General features: G+C 39.9%; 1 protein-coding gene across 2 annotated transcripts in view; it reads right to left on the bottom strand.

Annotated features, from left to right (window-relative positions):
- Positions 1 to 17,314, bottom strand: part of PRKAR2B (protein kinase cAMP-dependent type II regulatory subunit beta) — a 104,747-nt gene that overhangs the window by 10,390 nt on the left and 77,043 nt on the right. The window contains exons 5-7 of one of the 2 annotated variants that reach the window (XM_058728774.1): positions 8,551 to 8,657; positions 5,167 to 5,320; positions 12 to 113 (exon numbers count right to left, since the gene is read on the bottom strand). In XM_058728774.1, coding sequence (XP_058584757.1) covers positions 12 to 113; positions 5,167 to 5,320; positions 8,551 to 8,657 — 363 coding nt within the window. The remainder of the gene's footprint in view (positions 1 to 11; positions 114 to 5,166; positions 5,321 to 8,550; positions 8,658 to 17,314) is intronic. The other variant, XM_058728775.1, reaches the window with a different exon arrangement.

Raw genomic sequence — 17,314 nt, 5'->3', positions numbered from 1 at the left:
CATATACTTACTTCCAAAGATTTAAGGAATGGCAGTGACTCAATAAAGCTTTCATACATTTTTCTCTTTTTGGCATTATTTTTTACAATTATTCTCCTGAAGGTTACCCTGTCCTAAAGGCAAAACAGCAGATACAAATACAGTTACAAGACAGATTTTATTAGGAAAAAAGTTTGAAGAGGTAGTTTCATTCTATTCCCTATAAGGAACAAACAATAACTGAAGACCTTGAAATAAAAGGTTACCATTATCCTTTTCAGATTTTTTATTTCTTTAACCATAAAATATACACCCATATAAAATATTACTTTCATTTTTTTAAAGGAAACATGAGTTTCCTTTAATTCAGAACAGATCTGGTCAACGTGTAATTGGGACAAACCACAAGGTGGCACCATTGCACCATTTAAAAAAAGGCAATAGGACCATCTTGGTTTTCCTCCAAGCTTTATTGAGATCCAAAGGATCTATAATACTGCGTAAGTTTAAGGTATATAACTTGTTGATTTGATACACTTATATACCTTGTGAAATGATTACCACAGAGAGTTAGTTAATACTACCTCACATAATAATTACCCTTTTCTTTTTTGTAAGGACCACATTTAAGACTTCTCTTAGCAACAATACAATGTTGTTAACCATAATTATCATGCTGTTCATTCAATCCCCAGAACTCATTCACCTTGTAAATGCAAATCTGTACCCTTTGACCAACATCCCCCCCACCCCACCCCGTCTCCAGAAGCCACCACTGTGTGTCTCTGACTGAGTTCAGGATAGCACAAGTTCTTTTACTGTGGATGACAGCCCAAGAGTGTCACAAAATCGTTTCAGTGGAACATACCAGCATTTTTTTAAATTGAGGTATAAGTGACCTACAAAACTGAATTTGTTTAGGGAGTACAATACAATGATTGGTATTCATATATATTGAGAAATGATCACAGTAAGTCTAGTTAACTTTCATCACCATACATAGTTACGAATTCTTTTTTTCCAGTAGAGAACTTTTAAGATCTACCCTCTTAGCAACTTTCAAATATACAATGCAGTATTATGAGCTACAGTGGCCATGGTGTACATGACATCCCAGGTTGTATGAATTTTATAACTGGAAGTCTGTTCCTTTTGACCCCCTTCATCCATGACCAGCATTTTTATAAAAAATAAAGAATAGAAAATCTCAGCATGCACATCTGTTAGTAAAGTGTTATTTAGGGGGATTTATTTCAGTTATACACAAAGACACACATACACATGCACTGGTTGTGAGATTTCCTAATGTGTTTCTTGATGTGGGCTGCAGAAAAAAAATACATGAAAAACACTATTAGAAATTTTTTTTTAATGTTTGTTTATTTTTGAGAGAGAGAGAGAGAGACTGGAAGAGGGGCAGAGAGAGAGGGAGACACAGAATCTGAAGCAGGATCCAGGCTCTGAGCTGTCAGCACAGAGAGCGACACGGGCCTGAAACCAACAAACTGTGAGATCATGACCTGTGAGATCATGAGAGTCAGACACTTAACCAACTGAGCCAACCAGGCACCCCCAAAATTTTTTTAATCATAAGGCAACTATGAGACCTTAAAAAATCATGTATGCTAGGTTGTCATATCCACAGTGTGTCAGAGTTTTTCTTTTTTAAAAAAATGTGCACAGAGAAACTATGACTTTCTTGACTGTCAGAGCTGAATGCCAGTGTTTATCATTCTCAGGGCCCTAAAACGTTCCTCTGTTTACACTACTTAACCTCAAAGATACAGAACTCAATTAAGGAACTAGGGAAAATTTTAAAGATAATAAACAGCTCAAAAAATGGTTTTCCTACAAACTACTTTGAAAAATTTCTACAAAACATTATTCATAACAGTTCATAGTAAAGAGTCCCCATAATTAGTCATTCACTGATAATCAATTATACCATTTTAATATAAAATAAAATGGAGTTATGTTCATTAATTATTAAATTACTGCACTGACATAGTAAGGCTGAATTTAATTGAACTGGTAGGACGGGAAAAAATGAGAGTGTGGAGAGCATAAGTCTCTAGGAAAGCAAAGCAAACATCCTGTTCCCCCATTTAGTTTATTACAATTTTACAAGAGCTGTAATTTGGAGCTGCAATCCTAATAACTATTTTTAAAAGAGAAAAATTTGCAAGGTAATTAGTAAATTTACTAAAATAATTTCCAAGCTTGGGTCTGCATGAGAATCAGCTCTAGCGTTAACAACAACAACAACAACAACAACAACAACAACAACAACAACAAAGGTTTCTCAGATCCCAGACTTGAATGACTCAAACAGTGTCTGCATGTAGGGCTCAATAATCTATAGTTCATAAAAGCTCCCCAAGTGATTCTGATACATAATCAGTTTGGGAACCGACTGCAACACTGTTTAAAGGACAGAGTTAATTGCAAAACAGAGAAGACTAGAAATAGTTTAGTGATTTAGAGACGAACCACAAAGTAGTGTACATCTCGGGAAAAATTTTATTAGTGGCCCACCTCTTCACACCCACTGTGACATATAATTAAAATCCAGAAATGCCCACTTCAAAAGTTTTCACCCTAGCCACATCAATCATGGCCTCCCGAATCATGGGCAGGGTCATGCACATCAGTTAATCCCCTAAGGCGAAGAGTCCTATTTACAAAGTCAGACGAGTCCACAAAGGACTTTTCTGTTGGGATGTGCTTATCTTTATACCTGCACATATATGGCAGAGCTCCAATCCGTTGCCCTTAAAGAAAAGTATCTTTTGGGGCGCCTGGGTGGCGCAGTCGGTTAAGCGTCCGACTTCAGCCAGGTCACGATCTCGCGGTCCGTGAGTTCGAGCCCCGCGTCAGGCTCTGGGCCGATGGCTCGGAGCCTGGAGCCTGTTTCCGATTCTGTGTCTCCCTCTCTCTCTGCCCCTCCCCCGTTCATGCTCTGTCTCTCTCTGTCCCAAAAATAAATAAAAAAAAAACGTTGAAAAAAAAAAAATTAAAAAAAAAAAAAGAAAAGTATCTTTTCTACTCGACTTTCTCTGAAAAGGGGCTAGTTTTATAAGTTGCTCTTCAAAAACCAGGTTTGAAATATTAAGTGATATGTTCACTATCCTAATCTTTAAAAAGTCACTGTGGTCATGCACATACCCAAAGGTGACCATCACAAACTGCCCACTTTAATAACATCAAAAATGAGTAAAAATCTCTGAAAATGCTTGATCCTTCTTGATGGCCTGAGTATCACACACTGGGAAATGCTGGACCTCCATACATAGTTTAAGGTGCACCAGGATACTTAACCAACGGAGCCTCCCAGGTGCCCCTGGAATAAATACATTTTTTTTTTTTAATGTTTATTTTTGAGACAGAGAGAGACACAGCATGAATGGGGGAGGGGTAGAGAGAGAGGGAAACACAGAATCGGAAGCAGGCTCCAGGCTCTGAGCCATCAGCCCAGAGCCCGACGCGGGGCTCGAACTCACGGACCGCGAGATCATGACCTGAGCCGAAGTCGGATGCTTAACCGACTGAGCCACCCAGGCGCCCCTGGAATAAATACATTTTTAACTGGTGCCTTCCTTAATGAAACAGCTCACAGCAGACTGTGGGTTCAGCCCACCATTCTGATGACAGGCAAACACTTCCTATGGACCTAGCCTGGTCTGGTCAGGAGTTTCTACTTAGCTGGCTTTGGGTGTTCAAATCTTTAATAGTCCCTGAAACACTTCAGATGACAATGAGTTTCCTCCCGTGTGAAACAATTCCCATTTTTCTTGTACATCTGAAAATGAGACCCATCACATCTTTACTATGTAAACAATAACTGCCTGATTCTCATAAGAGGAAATACAGTATGTACTGTTTCTTTGAGCAAGACATTTTTATCAACTGAATTTACTTCACAGTTAAATGCTGAGACGTCACCGAGTAATGTGCTACTTCTGTAAAGCTATAGTCCTTGGGTACCAGATCCTAACAGACTTCCAATTTCTCAACCTCTCTTCCTTCCACAAAAGGATTCCTGAGCGAATATATCTGTGTTGAAACTACAGGGTGGGCTGTTTTCAACAATTTAAAAGGAAAATACAAGTATCACAAACATGCCCTTAAATCAGCGCTACTTAAATAGTGTGTTCTGGGCACAGCAGCACTGGGGTGCCCTGGGAGCTTATGAGTAACACAAAATCACAGGCCTCATTCCAGACCTAGTGAACCAGAATCTACATTTTAACTATGTTCCCAGGTAAGCACACTGGAGTCTGAGAAGCACCATCTTAAACAGTCTTCTAGAATCGGCTACTCTGCACCCTGATACCACGTATAAAAAGACCCTCCCTTCCCACCTCACCCAAGTGTCTTTAAACTGACTTTTAAGCCTTATACAAATATCACTATTAACAAATTCATTTTAAAAGCCCAGGACCCAACTCTACAGAGTCTGATTAAATTAGTCTATAGTGCGGCCTCAGCAAGGATTTGTTTTAACCACCCCCTGCCCCCGCCTCCTGCAAAGTAATTCTCATGTGTGTGAGAAGCACTGACATCAAGTACTCTCTCTCTACCCAGCTGCTTTTCAATGCCAGGTTGTTACCAATTTATAGCACACCAAGAGAATCTGTTTATGGAGGATTCTCAAATGCTCTCAGGCACCAGAGTCACATGGTGGGTTTGCTCAAGCACGGATCACTGGGCCCCATCTCCAGAGCTTCTGAGTCAGTGGGCCCGAATTGGTAAGTGGGACCCCCCAGAATTTGCATTTCTAGCAAGTACCCAAGTGATACAGATGCTACTGGGTGGGGGGGGGGGGCGCCACACTTTGGGAAGCACAGATAATATAACACCACGGAAAGCTATCTGAGAACACAACACTGAAGGCTCTGTGCATTTGCCTGGGTGGCTGGTTTTTAAGAGCATTTTGGATCTGAGTATCCTTCCCAGGGCCAGGAGGCTATGCTCCTGACTTGATCAGGGAAAGAACGTGAAGATTTAACTCAGCACAGTCTCAGCACAGACCCAACAGTTCAGCATCCACTATATAACAAATACCCTGATGGCTGATGAGGATGGCAAAGAAATCCAGCTATTAGAACTAAAATAATTCCATCTACCTGGCTTCCATCATAACAACATTGACAAATAACATCGTGGTCATGTAAATATTTCACTCACCAAACCCCACAGAGCACCCGGAGAGGTAGCAGTGATCGTAGCTGCTCTGGGCGTATTGTACATTAAGGCCAGTTCACCGAAACTCCCACGATTGTCGTAGTTACCAACACACCTTCCGACACCATCGCATTTCACATAAATATCAAACGTTCCTCTGTTGGACATATGAAAAGTAAGAGGTAAAAATAATTCAAGCAAAATCTCATTACTATCAAACATAATTTCAGAGAAGAGCCCTGTGCAAGAAAAATCCCATTTCCAGCTTCCCTTTCTCCTCTGTTGGTTGACAAGGAATAAAAGGGCATCAGTATGTGCCAGAGACAACATCTGTGCCAGACAAGCAGGAAGACACCATCACCTAGATGAGGGTAAGGACCATACATGGGTCTGTGGTGGGAAAAGAGACTAAACAATAAAAGTTTACAATAATAAAATAAATGATGAAAATAGAAGACTACAACCAAATAGTGTATGTGTAGGCATCCTTCTGAAGGAATGTATATGAAACAAAGCTGTCTGTATTTATCTCTGAGCATTAAGAATAGTGAAAGATTCTAGAATGTTCACTACCTAATTAAAGAGGTTCTAATTAAATACATGAACATGTATTACTTCTGAAATGAGAGGAAAATACTTTCCTTTTTTAAAATGTTGATTAATTTTGAGGGGGGCAGGCAGGGGGCGGTGGGCAGAGAGAAACTCCCAAGCAGGCTCTGCACTGTCAGCATGGAGCCCGACCCCGGGCTTGAACTCACAAACCGTGAGATCATGACCTGAGCTGAAATCAAGAATCAGACACTCAACCAACTGAGCCACCCATGCGGTCCAGAAGAAAATAACTTAAAAAAAAAAAAAACATACAGCTCTAACAATTTGGTCAGCACCACTGTACAACACTTACAAGGGTCCTTTATAATCTAAGGGGGGGCCAGCAAAGCATGGCCCACAGACTGGCTGCCTGCTTTCATGAATCAAGTTTTACTGGAACACAGACACACGGGTTTGTTTACGGCTTATTGATCGCTGATATATACTGCCACAACAGAGCTGAGTAGTTGTGACGGAGACCACATGGCCTACAAAGCCTAAAAAATTTACTGGAGCTCTTTACATCACTTGGCCCTTTACTGTAGACTGACACCCCAATCTAAAGCAAAAAGTGGTAGAAATTCAGACTATCTGATTCTAGTCTTTCTGTAGGTCTTTTTATTCTGTGCTTATCTTTTATTTGGGTTCTTATTCTAGGCAAGTAACACTCAGTCTGCATGGCACTGTGCTACATATTTGACAGATCCTCTCTCTATATAACTGCATTCTTCTTGTGGAGGACTGTCTTTCCACACACTGTATTTTATCAGAGAACACGGCTTCAAGGCTGGCCGAAACACCAGGAGGGCGGCTGGCAGAAGTTCTTTGCCTTTATCGTGTTGGTTAAACCCTTAACAAAAACAAAAAAGAGAGAGCTTTGAAGATTAGGAAAGGATTATGAATGATAAGGATACAACAAAAGCAAAAACAAAACAATGTTAGAAACTAGACAAAGATACTAATAAGAGACTAACTGGCTTGTATATTCATGGACAAAATGGCTTTTCAAGGATACCTTCTAAAATTTGTTTCATGACTGTTTTTCAAGTACAGATTACTTCTTCTCTTGGCACTATCTACACTTGCACTAAACACGTTCTCTACATTTCCTCCTTTGAACAGAATAAAATACACAACAAATGTGCTGATGAGAAGTAAAATAACTGTCACCTGCGATCACGTCAGTCTATAATCTGTACTGCCTTTTCATATAGATTTCTTCCCTGATAACATGAGGGGTCAGGCAGTGTGAAGCCGTGGAAAGACCACAGACAGTGGCCAAGAGACCTGGATGCTGGGCTGGCTGACTTTAACTGACTACTGTCACTTCCCTGTGCCTGGGAGTTTTCACCTGACAAATGGGTGATGAGGAGCTAACCAAAAAGGGAAATGTAAGGGAGTTTTTGACCACATTTGGGTTTCTCATATACCCCTACAGTTAAATACACTTTAGGGGCGCCTGGGTGGCTCAGTCAGTTAAGCGGCCGACTTTGGCTCAGGTCACAATCTCGCGGTCCATGAATTCGAGCCCCGCGTCGGGCTCTGGGCTGATGGCTCAGAGCCTGGAGCCTGCTTCCGATTCTGTGTCTCCTGCTCTCTCTGCCCCTCCCCCGTTCATGCTCTGTCTCTCTCTGTCTCAAAAATAAATAAACGTTAAAAAAATAAAATAAAATAAAATAAAAGCTGAGGGAATTTCTGAGGTGTTTCACTGATGACGGCTGTTAATGACACGAAGATCAAGACTTTAATTTACGTATGGGATAAATGGGTCTGTTCTAAAATCGGAGAGCTCACCCTAGCCCTGGCTACCATCTTGCCAACAGCTCTACAGGTCACTGAGGCATTAGGGATGAGGGAATGGAGGAGTCAGCGAGCACCCTCGATGTGGAGAGCATGCTCGATCACTGATGTAGGAGGGCCGAGTCAAGAAACAAGGCCTGTGCAGACACATGGCTGCGATTTTCTGCAAGGTTCTGAGTTGAGCACAACTCTACTCAGAGCAGCAAATACAACCCAGTGAACTGGCAGGGAGAAGTCCTGTGTTGCACCTGGAATGGGAGGGGCAGGGGATGCCAATGGTCTCATAAACACTTTATCATCGCTTTCCAAAAGCGAAGACCTCAAGACTCAGTTCAGACTGCTCCGCCATTAACAGTTTAGGGCTCTTACCTAATTGTCACTTAAAGCACATGGTTCGCTGATCACGTAAAGCACCACTTAAGTTTTCTGAAATTACATTTTCGGTACGAACACATGCCTTCTCACTGAAATAAAATAATTTCTTTACAGTGCTTTAAAATCACTTCTCTATAATGCTTTTAATGCACAAGAATGCAGAACAATTTCTGGAAAGAGCATTAACTACTCTCTCCTACCATGGGCGTGTTTTACTTTAGAGTTCATTAAAAAAAAAAAGAAGAACCTTTTAAAAAACATAACAGAGGTTGAGTTATAGGATTCGACACCCCCAAGGCCGTGCTCTGCTTCCGTCCTAACTATAACAGGCGTCCTCTCCAGCAGAAGTTAATAAATGAGGTAGCTCGCAGGAAATGACTGGGATTTATAGATTTCACAAACCAATATCATCAGTTCTTCTATAAACTATGCCTTCTTCCGTGCTCTAAGGTGATTTCACCACACGTATTCACAGCAGGTTTCTGGTGCCTGTTATGTAGTACTAAGAATAAAGAGGTAACAGCAATGATCAAATATTAATTTGCCAGTCATTAGGAGAACTGCTGAGATTTTACACGAGAGGTTCATTACATTGCATCAGTGAAGTTACGCGAGACTTACCGATCGATCACGTAGAAGTTGTCACCATCATCGCCTTGATCAATTACATGTTCCCCTTCTTTGACCAATTTTTCAAACATGGCATCTAACACTTGAGACATCTGCTCCTATTTTTTTTTAAAGAAAAGATACAATCCTTATGTTTATCTGTAATATGTTCTCTTGACTAACCATAATCAGCTTTATATTTCTGTGAACAAGCTCAAAGAAATCGAAATGCCATCACTGCCACTAAGTGTTACAAAACACACACACACACACACACATACAGTCCTCCTTACCACATACAAATAAGAAGATTATATATTTCCTCTTATATTCAGTGCCTGAATGAAAGTAATTATTGGCTACTTCAGAATATTTCAGTGCAAAGATCACGAATATACTGAAAAATGAACCACCAAACCACCATATACCTTAACTGTGAAATATAATCTGGGCAATTAAAATACCTAGGTTAGTAAAGAACTATTGCAAATGTGTTTCCAAGATCCTTGTTTTTAAAACTTTCCTATATTAGTCATCACTAGAATTTATATAGAGATTACCTAAATAACTTACTGAATTCAAATTCTAACTCCAATCCTTTTTGGTTTAGCACCAAAACCAAAATAGAACGGAACAGAAAAACAACAAAAGCAAAACCAAAAATGACTGTGGCAAATTTTTTATCACTCTTCTTTGTCACTAAGGTTCTCCTCAAGAAGCAACCTTTCGCCTCGCTAGGACAGATTTATTAAAACAGAAGCCAGAAACCTCAAACTATTCTTCAACTATTAAAACTATATAAAATTTTTATTCTGCTAAAGCATGGTTGACAAGGCTTAAGGATAAACTTCAGCTAGTGAGAATAAACTAGGTGAAGAAATCTTTCCTCAGAATAAAGGAATAATTTGAAGACCCTAGAATACACAAAAGAGCTCAGTGTTTCTCAAACTATGTTCTGTGGTACCCAGGGATTTAGTGGAGGCACTTCAGTGATTGAGTCTGTAAGCAGTTGATTTAATTGCATCCTTAAAGTGTATTTTAGCCATTAAATATTAAAACTAATGGCAATCAAAATGTTCAGATGAATTATATATACAAAATGTTTTTATGAGGTAAAATTTCCCATAAAATTATCCATGGTTAAGTGAACAATTCAGTGGCCACAAAAAGTTGTGCAACCATCACTTCTTAGTTCCAAAACATTTTCATTGCTCCCCAAAACCCTGTGCCCACCAAGCAGTCACTTGCTATTCTCCCCTCCCACTAGCTCCTGGCAACACCTACTTGTTTTCTGTCTCCATGGATTCACCTAATCTGGATATTTCATATAATGCAATCATACAACATATGACCTTATCCATCGACTATTTCACTTAGTGTACGTAAGTAAGGTTTTCAAGGTCTGTCCTTGTTCTAGGTCTATCATACTTCATTCCTCCTTATGGATGGATGATACCCCACTGTAAATATGCCATAATGTTTATCCACTCATCCATCAGTGAACACTTGGATTGTTGACACGTTGGGCATGAATATTGAACATTCATATTCAAGTATTTGTTTGAATATCTATGTTGATTCTTCTGGGTTATACCCAGGAGTGGAGCTGCTGAATTCTATGGTAATTCTATGTTTAACTTTTTGAGAAACTGCCAAGCTGTTTTCCACAGTGCCTAAACCAGTTTCTTTCCCACCAGCAATGTACTAGGGTTTCTGTTTCTCCACATCCTCACCAACACTTGTTATTTTCCCTTAAAAAAAAAAAAATTACCCACCCTAGTGAGGCTGCGCTGGTATTTCATTGAGGTTTTGACTGACATTTCCCCAATGACTGGCCATGTTGAGGATTTTTTCACGTGCTTATTGGTCACTTGTAAATCTTTTTTGGAGAAATGTCTATTCAAGTATTTTACCCAGTTTTAAGTTAGGTTGTTGTTTGGTTGTTGGATTGTAAGAGTTTTTTTTATAGATTTTGGAGATCATGCCCTTATATATATGATTTGCAAATATTTTCTATTTAGCAGAATGTCTTTCATTTTTTTTTGATAATGTCCTTTGATGTACAAAATTTTTATTTTTTATGAAGTCCAATTTCTTTCTTTTCATATTCCTGTTTTTGGTGTCTCCCTAAATCCAAGGTCATGAACACTTACCCTTGTGTTTTCTTCAAAGAGTTTTTATAGTTTGGGAGCTTACATTTAAGGTCTTGGATCCACTTTGACTTAATCTTTGTGTACAGTGTAAAGGAGGTGTCCAACCTGGTTCTTCTGTGTGTGGATGTCCAGTTGTCTCAGCACCATTTGCTGAAGAGACTGTTCTTTTCCCCATTGAATGGTCTTGGCACTCTTGTCAAAATCAAATGGACATCAGATCAAATGTATCAATCAAAACTATAGGGTTTGTTTGTAGACTCTCCATTCTACTCCTTGGTTCTATGTGTCTGCCCAAGCCGGTAGCACATTATTTTTATTATTGGAGCTCTGTAGTAAAATTTTTGAAACTGGCAAGTGTGAGTCCTGAACTTTGCTCTTCTTTTTCAATGTTATTTTGATGATGTGGGTCCTCCTTTGTTATACAATTTTAATAAATCAGACAACAGTAAAATGTTAATGTGTTTTCTTGATATGGCTTTATAATATATAAATGTTACCAATTTAAACTTTTATAAATAGTGATACAAATAATTTTTTAAAAGAATATGGAACTTCCATAAATATAGATTATTGTCCAGTAAAAAGAAGAACTGGGCAGAACGCTGTGGGAAGTTTGCTGCCAACAAAATTTAAAAACCATACACTGATCTTTTTACCTCTTTGCTTAGGTTTATTCCTAGGTATCTTACAGTTTTTGGTGCAACTATAAATGGGATCAATTCCTTGATTTCTCTTTCTGCTGCTTCAGTATTGGCATAATGAAATGCAACATATTTCTGTACATTGATTTTATATCCTACAACTTTGATGAATTCATATATCAGTTCTAGTAATTTTTGGTGGAGTCTTCGGGGTTTTCTACCTAAAGGATCATGGTGTCTGAGAGTAGTCAAAGTTTGACCTCTTTCTTGCTGATTTAAATGCCTTTTATTTCTTTTTGTTGTCTGAATGCCAAGGCTAGGACTTCCATTGTTAAATAACAATGGTGAGAGTGAACATTCCTGTCTTGTTCTTGACCACAGAGGAAAAGCTCTCAGTTTTTCCCCATTGAGGATGATATTAGCTGTGGGTCTTTAATATTTGCATCAAAATCCTAGAGAACACAGGCAGCAACCTCTTTGACCTTGGCCATAGCAACTTCTTTCTAACACATTGCCAGAGGCAAGGAAAACAAAAGCAAAAATTATCTACTGGGACTTCATCAATATAAAAAGCTTCTGCACAGCATAGGAAGCAATCAACAAAACTAAAAGGCAGCCTATGGAATGGGAGAAGATATTTGCAAATGGCATATCAGATAAAGAGTTAGTATCTAAAATCTATAAAGAACTTATTAAACTGAACACCCAAAAAACAAATAATACGGTTAAAAAATGGGCATAAGATATGAACTGACAGTTTTTCAAAGAAGACATCCAGATGGCTAACAGACACAAAGAAAGATGTTCAACATCACTCATCATCAGGGAAATACAAAATCAAAACACAATGAGATACCACTTGACACCTGTCAGAAAGGCTAAAATTAACAAATGTTGCCAAGGATGTGGAGAAAGAGGAACCTTCTTACACTGTTGGTGGGAATGCAAACTGGTGCAGCCATTGTGGAAAACAGTATGGAGGTTCCTCAAAAAGTTAAAGATAGAACTACCCTAAGACCCAGTAATTGCACTACTAGGTATTACCCAAAGGATACAAAAATACAAATTTGAAGGAGCACATGCAACCCAATGTTTATAGCAGCAGCATTATCAACAATAGCTAAATTATGGAAGGAACCCAAATGTCCATCAACTAATGAATGGATAAAGAAGATGTGGTAAGTATGTATGTGTGTGTGTGTGTGTGTATACACACACACACACAATGGAATATTACTTCACCATCAAAAAGAATGAAATCATACCATTTGCAATGATGTGGATGGAGCTAGTATTATGCTAAGTGAAATAAGTCAGTCAGAGAAAGACAAATACCATATGATTTCACTCACATGTGGAATTTAAGAAACAAAACAGGGGCGCCTGGGTGGCTCAGTCAGTTAAGCTTCCAACTCTTGGTTTTGGCTCAGTCATGATCTTATAGCTCATGAGTTCAAGCCCCACACTGGGTTCTGTGCTGACAGTGGAGAGCCTGCTTGGGATTTTCTGTCTCCCTCTCTCTCTGTCCCTCTTCTACTCTCTCTCTCTCCCTCAAAATAAATAAACTTATAATAATAATATTAACAACAGAAGGAAAAAAAGAGCGGGGAGTGGGGAAACAAACCATAAGAGACTCTTAAATATAGAGAACAAACTAAGGGTTGCTGGAGGGAAGTTGGCGGGGGTTGGGGGGGGATGGGCTAAATGGTTGATGGGCATTAAGGAAGGCACTTGTGATGAGCACTGAGTGTCATATGTAAGTAATGAATTACTAAATTCTATTCCTGAAACCAATTTTACCATATTAACTAACTAGAATTTAAATTAAAACTTGAAAAATACAAAAACAAAACAATGTACTGATCTATACATAGTATAACCCTAAAGAAATACCATGAGAACACTAAAAGAACATGGCTCCTGAGAAGCTGGGCTGCTGGAAGGCAGGGGTGGAAGGGGGATTTCCTTCCCTTGACTATTCTTTTATTCTTTTTTTAAATAAACGTTATTATTTTGAGAGAGAGAGAGAGAGAGAGAGAGAGAGAGAGAGAGAGAGGAAGAGAGGTACATATGTGCAAGTGTGTGAGGGAGGGGCAGAGAGAGAGAACCCCAAGCAGGCTCCGTTCTGTCAGTGCAGAAACCAATGTACAGTTCGATCTCAGGAACCGCAAGATTTGAGAGACAGAGAGAGAGCAGGGGAAGGGTGGAGACAGGGAGACACAGAATCTGAAGCAGGCTCCAGGCTCTGAGCTGCGAGCACAGAGCCTGGCACGGGGCTCGAACCCATGGACTGTGAGATCATGGCCTGAGCCCAAGTCAGAAGCTCAACAGATTAAGCCACCCAGGTGCACCTAAAATTTTTAATTAATAAAAAAGCCAAATTCTCCATTGAAACAGAGAACATACTACTGCATCTTCACGTGGGCTAAGAAAAGCTTCTGGAGGAATGATAGAGGTGGTCTGCAGGAAATGGTTTTCATCTCCCCACCCCCCAGTTCCTGTGTGAGTGCTGGCACCTATGTGGGAAAGAGCAGCCCCTGTGGAAGATGAAGCCAATGTGGCAGTAAAACAGTGCTGTCTTGATGTGGTGCTAATTGGCCTCACAGGGACCATTTTATCCAAATGAGTTCATCAACCAGGCAACATATGGTCACCTATCAAAGTTACGAAGTTTGAGTAAATGGTTTACTAATATTTTGTTTTGCTTACTATTTATATTCCAAGTCTTTTAGGCCCGATGGAGAGGGAATATCAGCCTTATTGATTAGCTCTTTCTCTAAATGTCAAATGGGAGAGAAAGATGAAATACATTTTTTTTTTTGCTCACCTTGGAATGAGCTGCATGTTAGAACATTATAAAGCTTAGGAATTCACATACCGATAGAAAAGTAATTCCTGGTAAAATACAGAACAATCATTTCTTCTAAAACTTCTCAATGTGACAGGTGTCTGTTCTAATCAATCAAAATGCACTTTCCCCATCATTATGCACAGAGTGAAAAGAACTTAGGAAATATTTAATATGCAGAGGTTTTCCCAGTGACTGACAACCACAGTAGGAAATCCACAGCTTATTCTTTGGAACACAGACCCATGACTGTGCTTGGTGAAAGGTCTCTGACTCACTTCAAAAATAACAATTTACTCTCCATTAATGAAAGAACCTATCAGAGAGCCTAGGAAAATTATTTCAGTTTGTCTCAAATTAGAAATATTGCAGAAGAAAAATGGCCTACTGAGTCGAGCACTGAAATATTCATGAAAAGGATATCTTCAAAGAGATTCATAATTACAAATGCTGTGCTCAATGTATGCATACACAGCACTCCCAGGAAAAAAACGTTCAGAGGCCAAGGAGGTGCAAGATTTCCAAGCTACACAATGACTTCAGGGAATTGAGATGAGATGCTAGATACAAAGCCTAGATCATTCTTCTTATAAGTGAGTAATTACTGCCCCCCCTTTTCTCCTCCAAATTTTCCCATTTCAGAAAAAGGTACCAGCTCACGGTCATTCCAGCGGAGACACTGGGAAGAAGACGTCCTAGACCCTGTGCATCAGGTCACAAATCATCCAGTCCCTAAAAAGTGCCAGCTTCTGCTAATCCTGAATATTTTATGAAACCACCCCTCTTCCCTAAGTCCCTTTTCCCACTTTTCTACCCGCTACCCTGCCACCACAGTGACGTCACACACATTCGATTACTACTTTTGCTGCTTAAAGTATTTCAAGTGTGACTTCCCACTGCCTTCAACAGGCAGCCAACGCTGCAGGGTGGAGGTCAAGAACAGTCCTTTATGACACACCACGTGTGCGCGCGCGCGCACACACACACACACACACACACACACACCCTATGCTCCCTCCACTGGGTGCCCTCTGCTCCAGGCTCCAGTGAGAACACTCCCTTTTCTTCCCCTGCCAAGTTCCTACTCTACTCATTTTCTGAGGCTCCGCTCAGGTGGCCTCCCCAGCTTCCTGAAACCTCAGGGGGCTGAGAGACCCTCACCCTCTCACAGTGTCCTGACTACATTACAGCATTTCCCATGTTTTACCAAATTGCTTGGTGTGGGTATTTGGATCCCCCATCAAATCGTAAGTTCCAAGAGGACAAGAACCAGGCATTTCTGTGGCATCCAACACTTTATACAGGTTTTGGAGCACAGTATGTGGGCACGGCAACAAACTGAAGGGCGCTGTTTTATAAGCAGGTTATAGGAGCCAAATATGTCCTTCAATGTAAATGCATTTGGGTTACTGTAAAAAAAATGTGTATCATGAGAAACCAGAACACTGTTCAAGACCACAAGCTTAACCTAAAATCTTCAAACTGTCATGTTTGGGGAGGTTTTTTTAATTCCAGGTGGTAATCTGTTGAGAAACATACATTTTTACTCATCTATATTTTGCATCATTCCCAGAAAGATCTGAGATAGTAGGGAAATAAATCAAGACAGTTCAGGCTCAAATTAAAAAAAAATCTTTTGGAAGCAACTATGTAAATACATTTGCTTCTTCCCTATAAAATATTCAATAATGGTAATTCATGAATTTGCTAATTTTGTGAAGCGGCTTTTTCTTGTTTTTTTTCCCTCCCCTATGAACTGGCCTTTGAAAAATATATACATATTGAAGACTTTCATCAAAGAAGCAAAAGAAGGCTACAAAAAAATTACTGTTTATAAAAATAATCACTTTAATTAAATAAAGATGCTCCTTGCCAGAATCTACTAGTAATAGCTTTTAAAAAATTATTTTAAATGCAATTTAATTATTCTATTTATTAAAAAAATTTTTTTAGATTTTTTTTAAACATTTATTTATTTTTGAGAGACAGAGCATGAGCAGGGGAGGGACAGAGAGAAAGCGAGACACAGAATATGGAAGCAGGCTTCAGGCTCCGAGCTGTCAGCACCAAGCCCGACACGGGGATCGAACTCACGAATTGCGAGATCATGACCTAGGCCAAAGTTGGATGCTCAACCGACCGAGCCACCCAGGTGCCCGTATTTAAAATTTTTTTTAATGTTTATTTATTTATTATTGGGAGAGAAAGAGAGACAGAGCATGGGCGGGGGAGGAGCAGAGAGAGAGGGAGACACAGAATCTGAAGTGGGCTCTAGGCTCTGAGCTGTCAGAACAGAGCCCGACACAGGGCTCGAACCCACAAACCATGGGATCATGACCTGAGCTGAAGTCAGACGCTTAACCTACTGAGCCACCCAGGTACCCCAAATTTAATTATTTTAAATGCACTTTTTACAGGGCTTTAAAAGAGTTAAAGCTGAAATGGCAAGAAAAATCAATTTAGAGGACAGAACAGAATAGGAAGCATTCCTGGAAAACATGCCTAACAGCTATTTCACTCCCATCTGTTTATCACTTCGTGTACAGGCACCTGAATAGCAATGTCTAGTCATTGCTGATGCATTAAAATGTGGGTTCAATTCAATAGGAAAGTATGCAAACAAAATAACAGGCGGGAGTGCCAAAAACCTGAACTAGAGCATTTTTACATCTGGCCCTAGTCCCTGCTCCTGGAAGCATAGCTGTGGGCCAGGAGCATCAGCCTCACCTGGGAGCTAGTGAGAAATGCAGTCTCTCAGGCTCCATGACAGACCTACTGAACGAGACCCTGCATTTTTCACCAGATCCTCTGATGATTTACAGGCGCAGCAGAGCGTGAGAAGCACTGTTTTCGGTGAGCTCTGAAATCCTCCCATGTAAAGTTCTAGTTGAAAAATAATCTGTTTAGCTGAAGGGAAAAACTGAGGATTAATTTTACAGCTGTCTTCCACATGTACCTGAAGGGCAAGAGTTAAATACTAAATTAGTTTAATTCCAATGCCCACCCCCATACACACACAAAGTTGTATCTTTCCACTGGTAATTATTTGGACTCGCACTGGTGGACGATCAATAGAAATCACATAGTTTAGGAGTGACTGGGTGGCTCAGTCGGTTGAGCATCCGACTTCAGCT

The sequence above is a fragment of the Neofelis nebulosa genome, chromosome 4, assembly GCF_028018385.1.
Source record: "Neofelis nebulosa isolate mNeoNeb1 chromosome 4, mNeoNeb1.pri, whole genome shotgun sequence".
NCBI lineage: Eukaryota > Metazoa > Chordata > Mammalia > Carnivora > Felidae > Neofelis > Neofelis nebulosa.
This window is presented reverse-complemented; position numbering and strand designations above follow the sequence as displayed.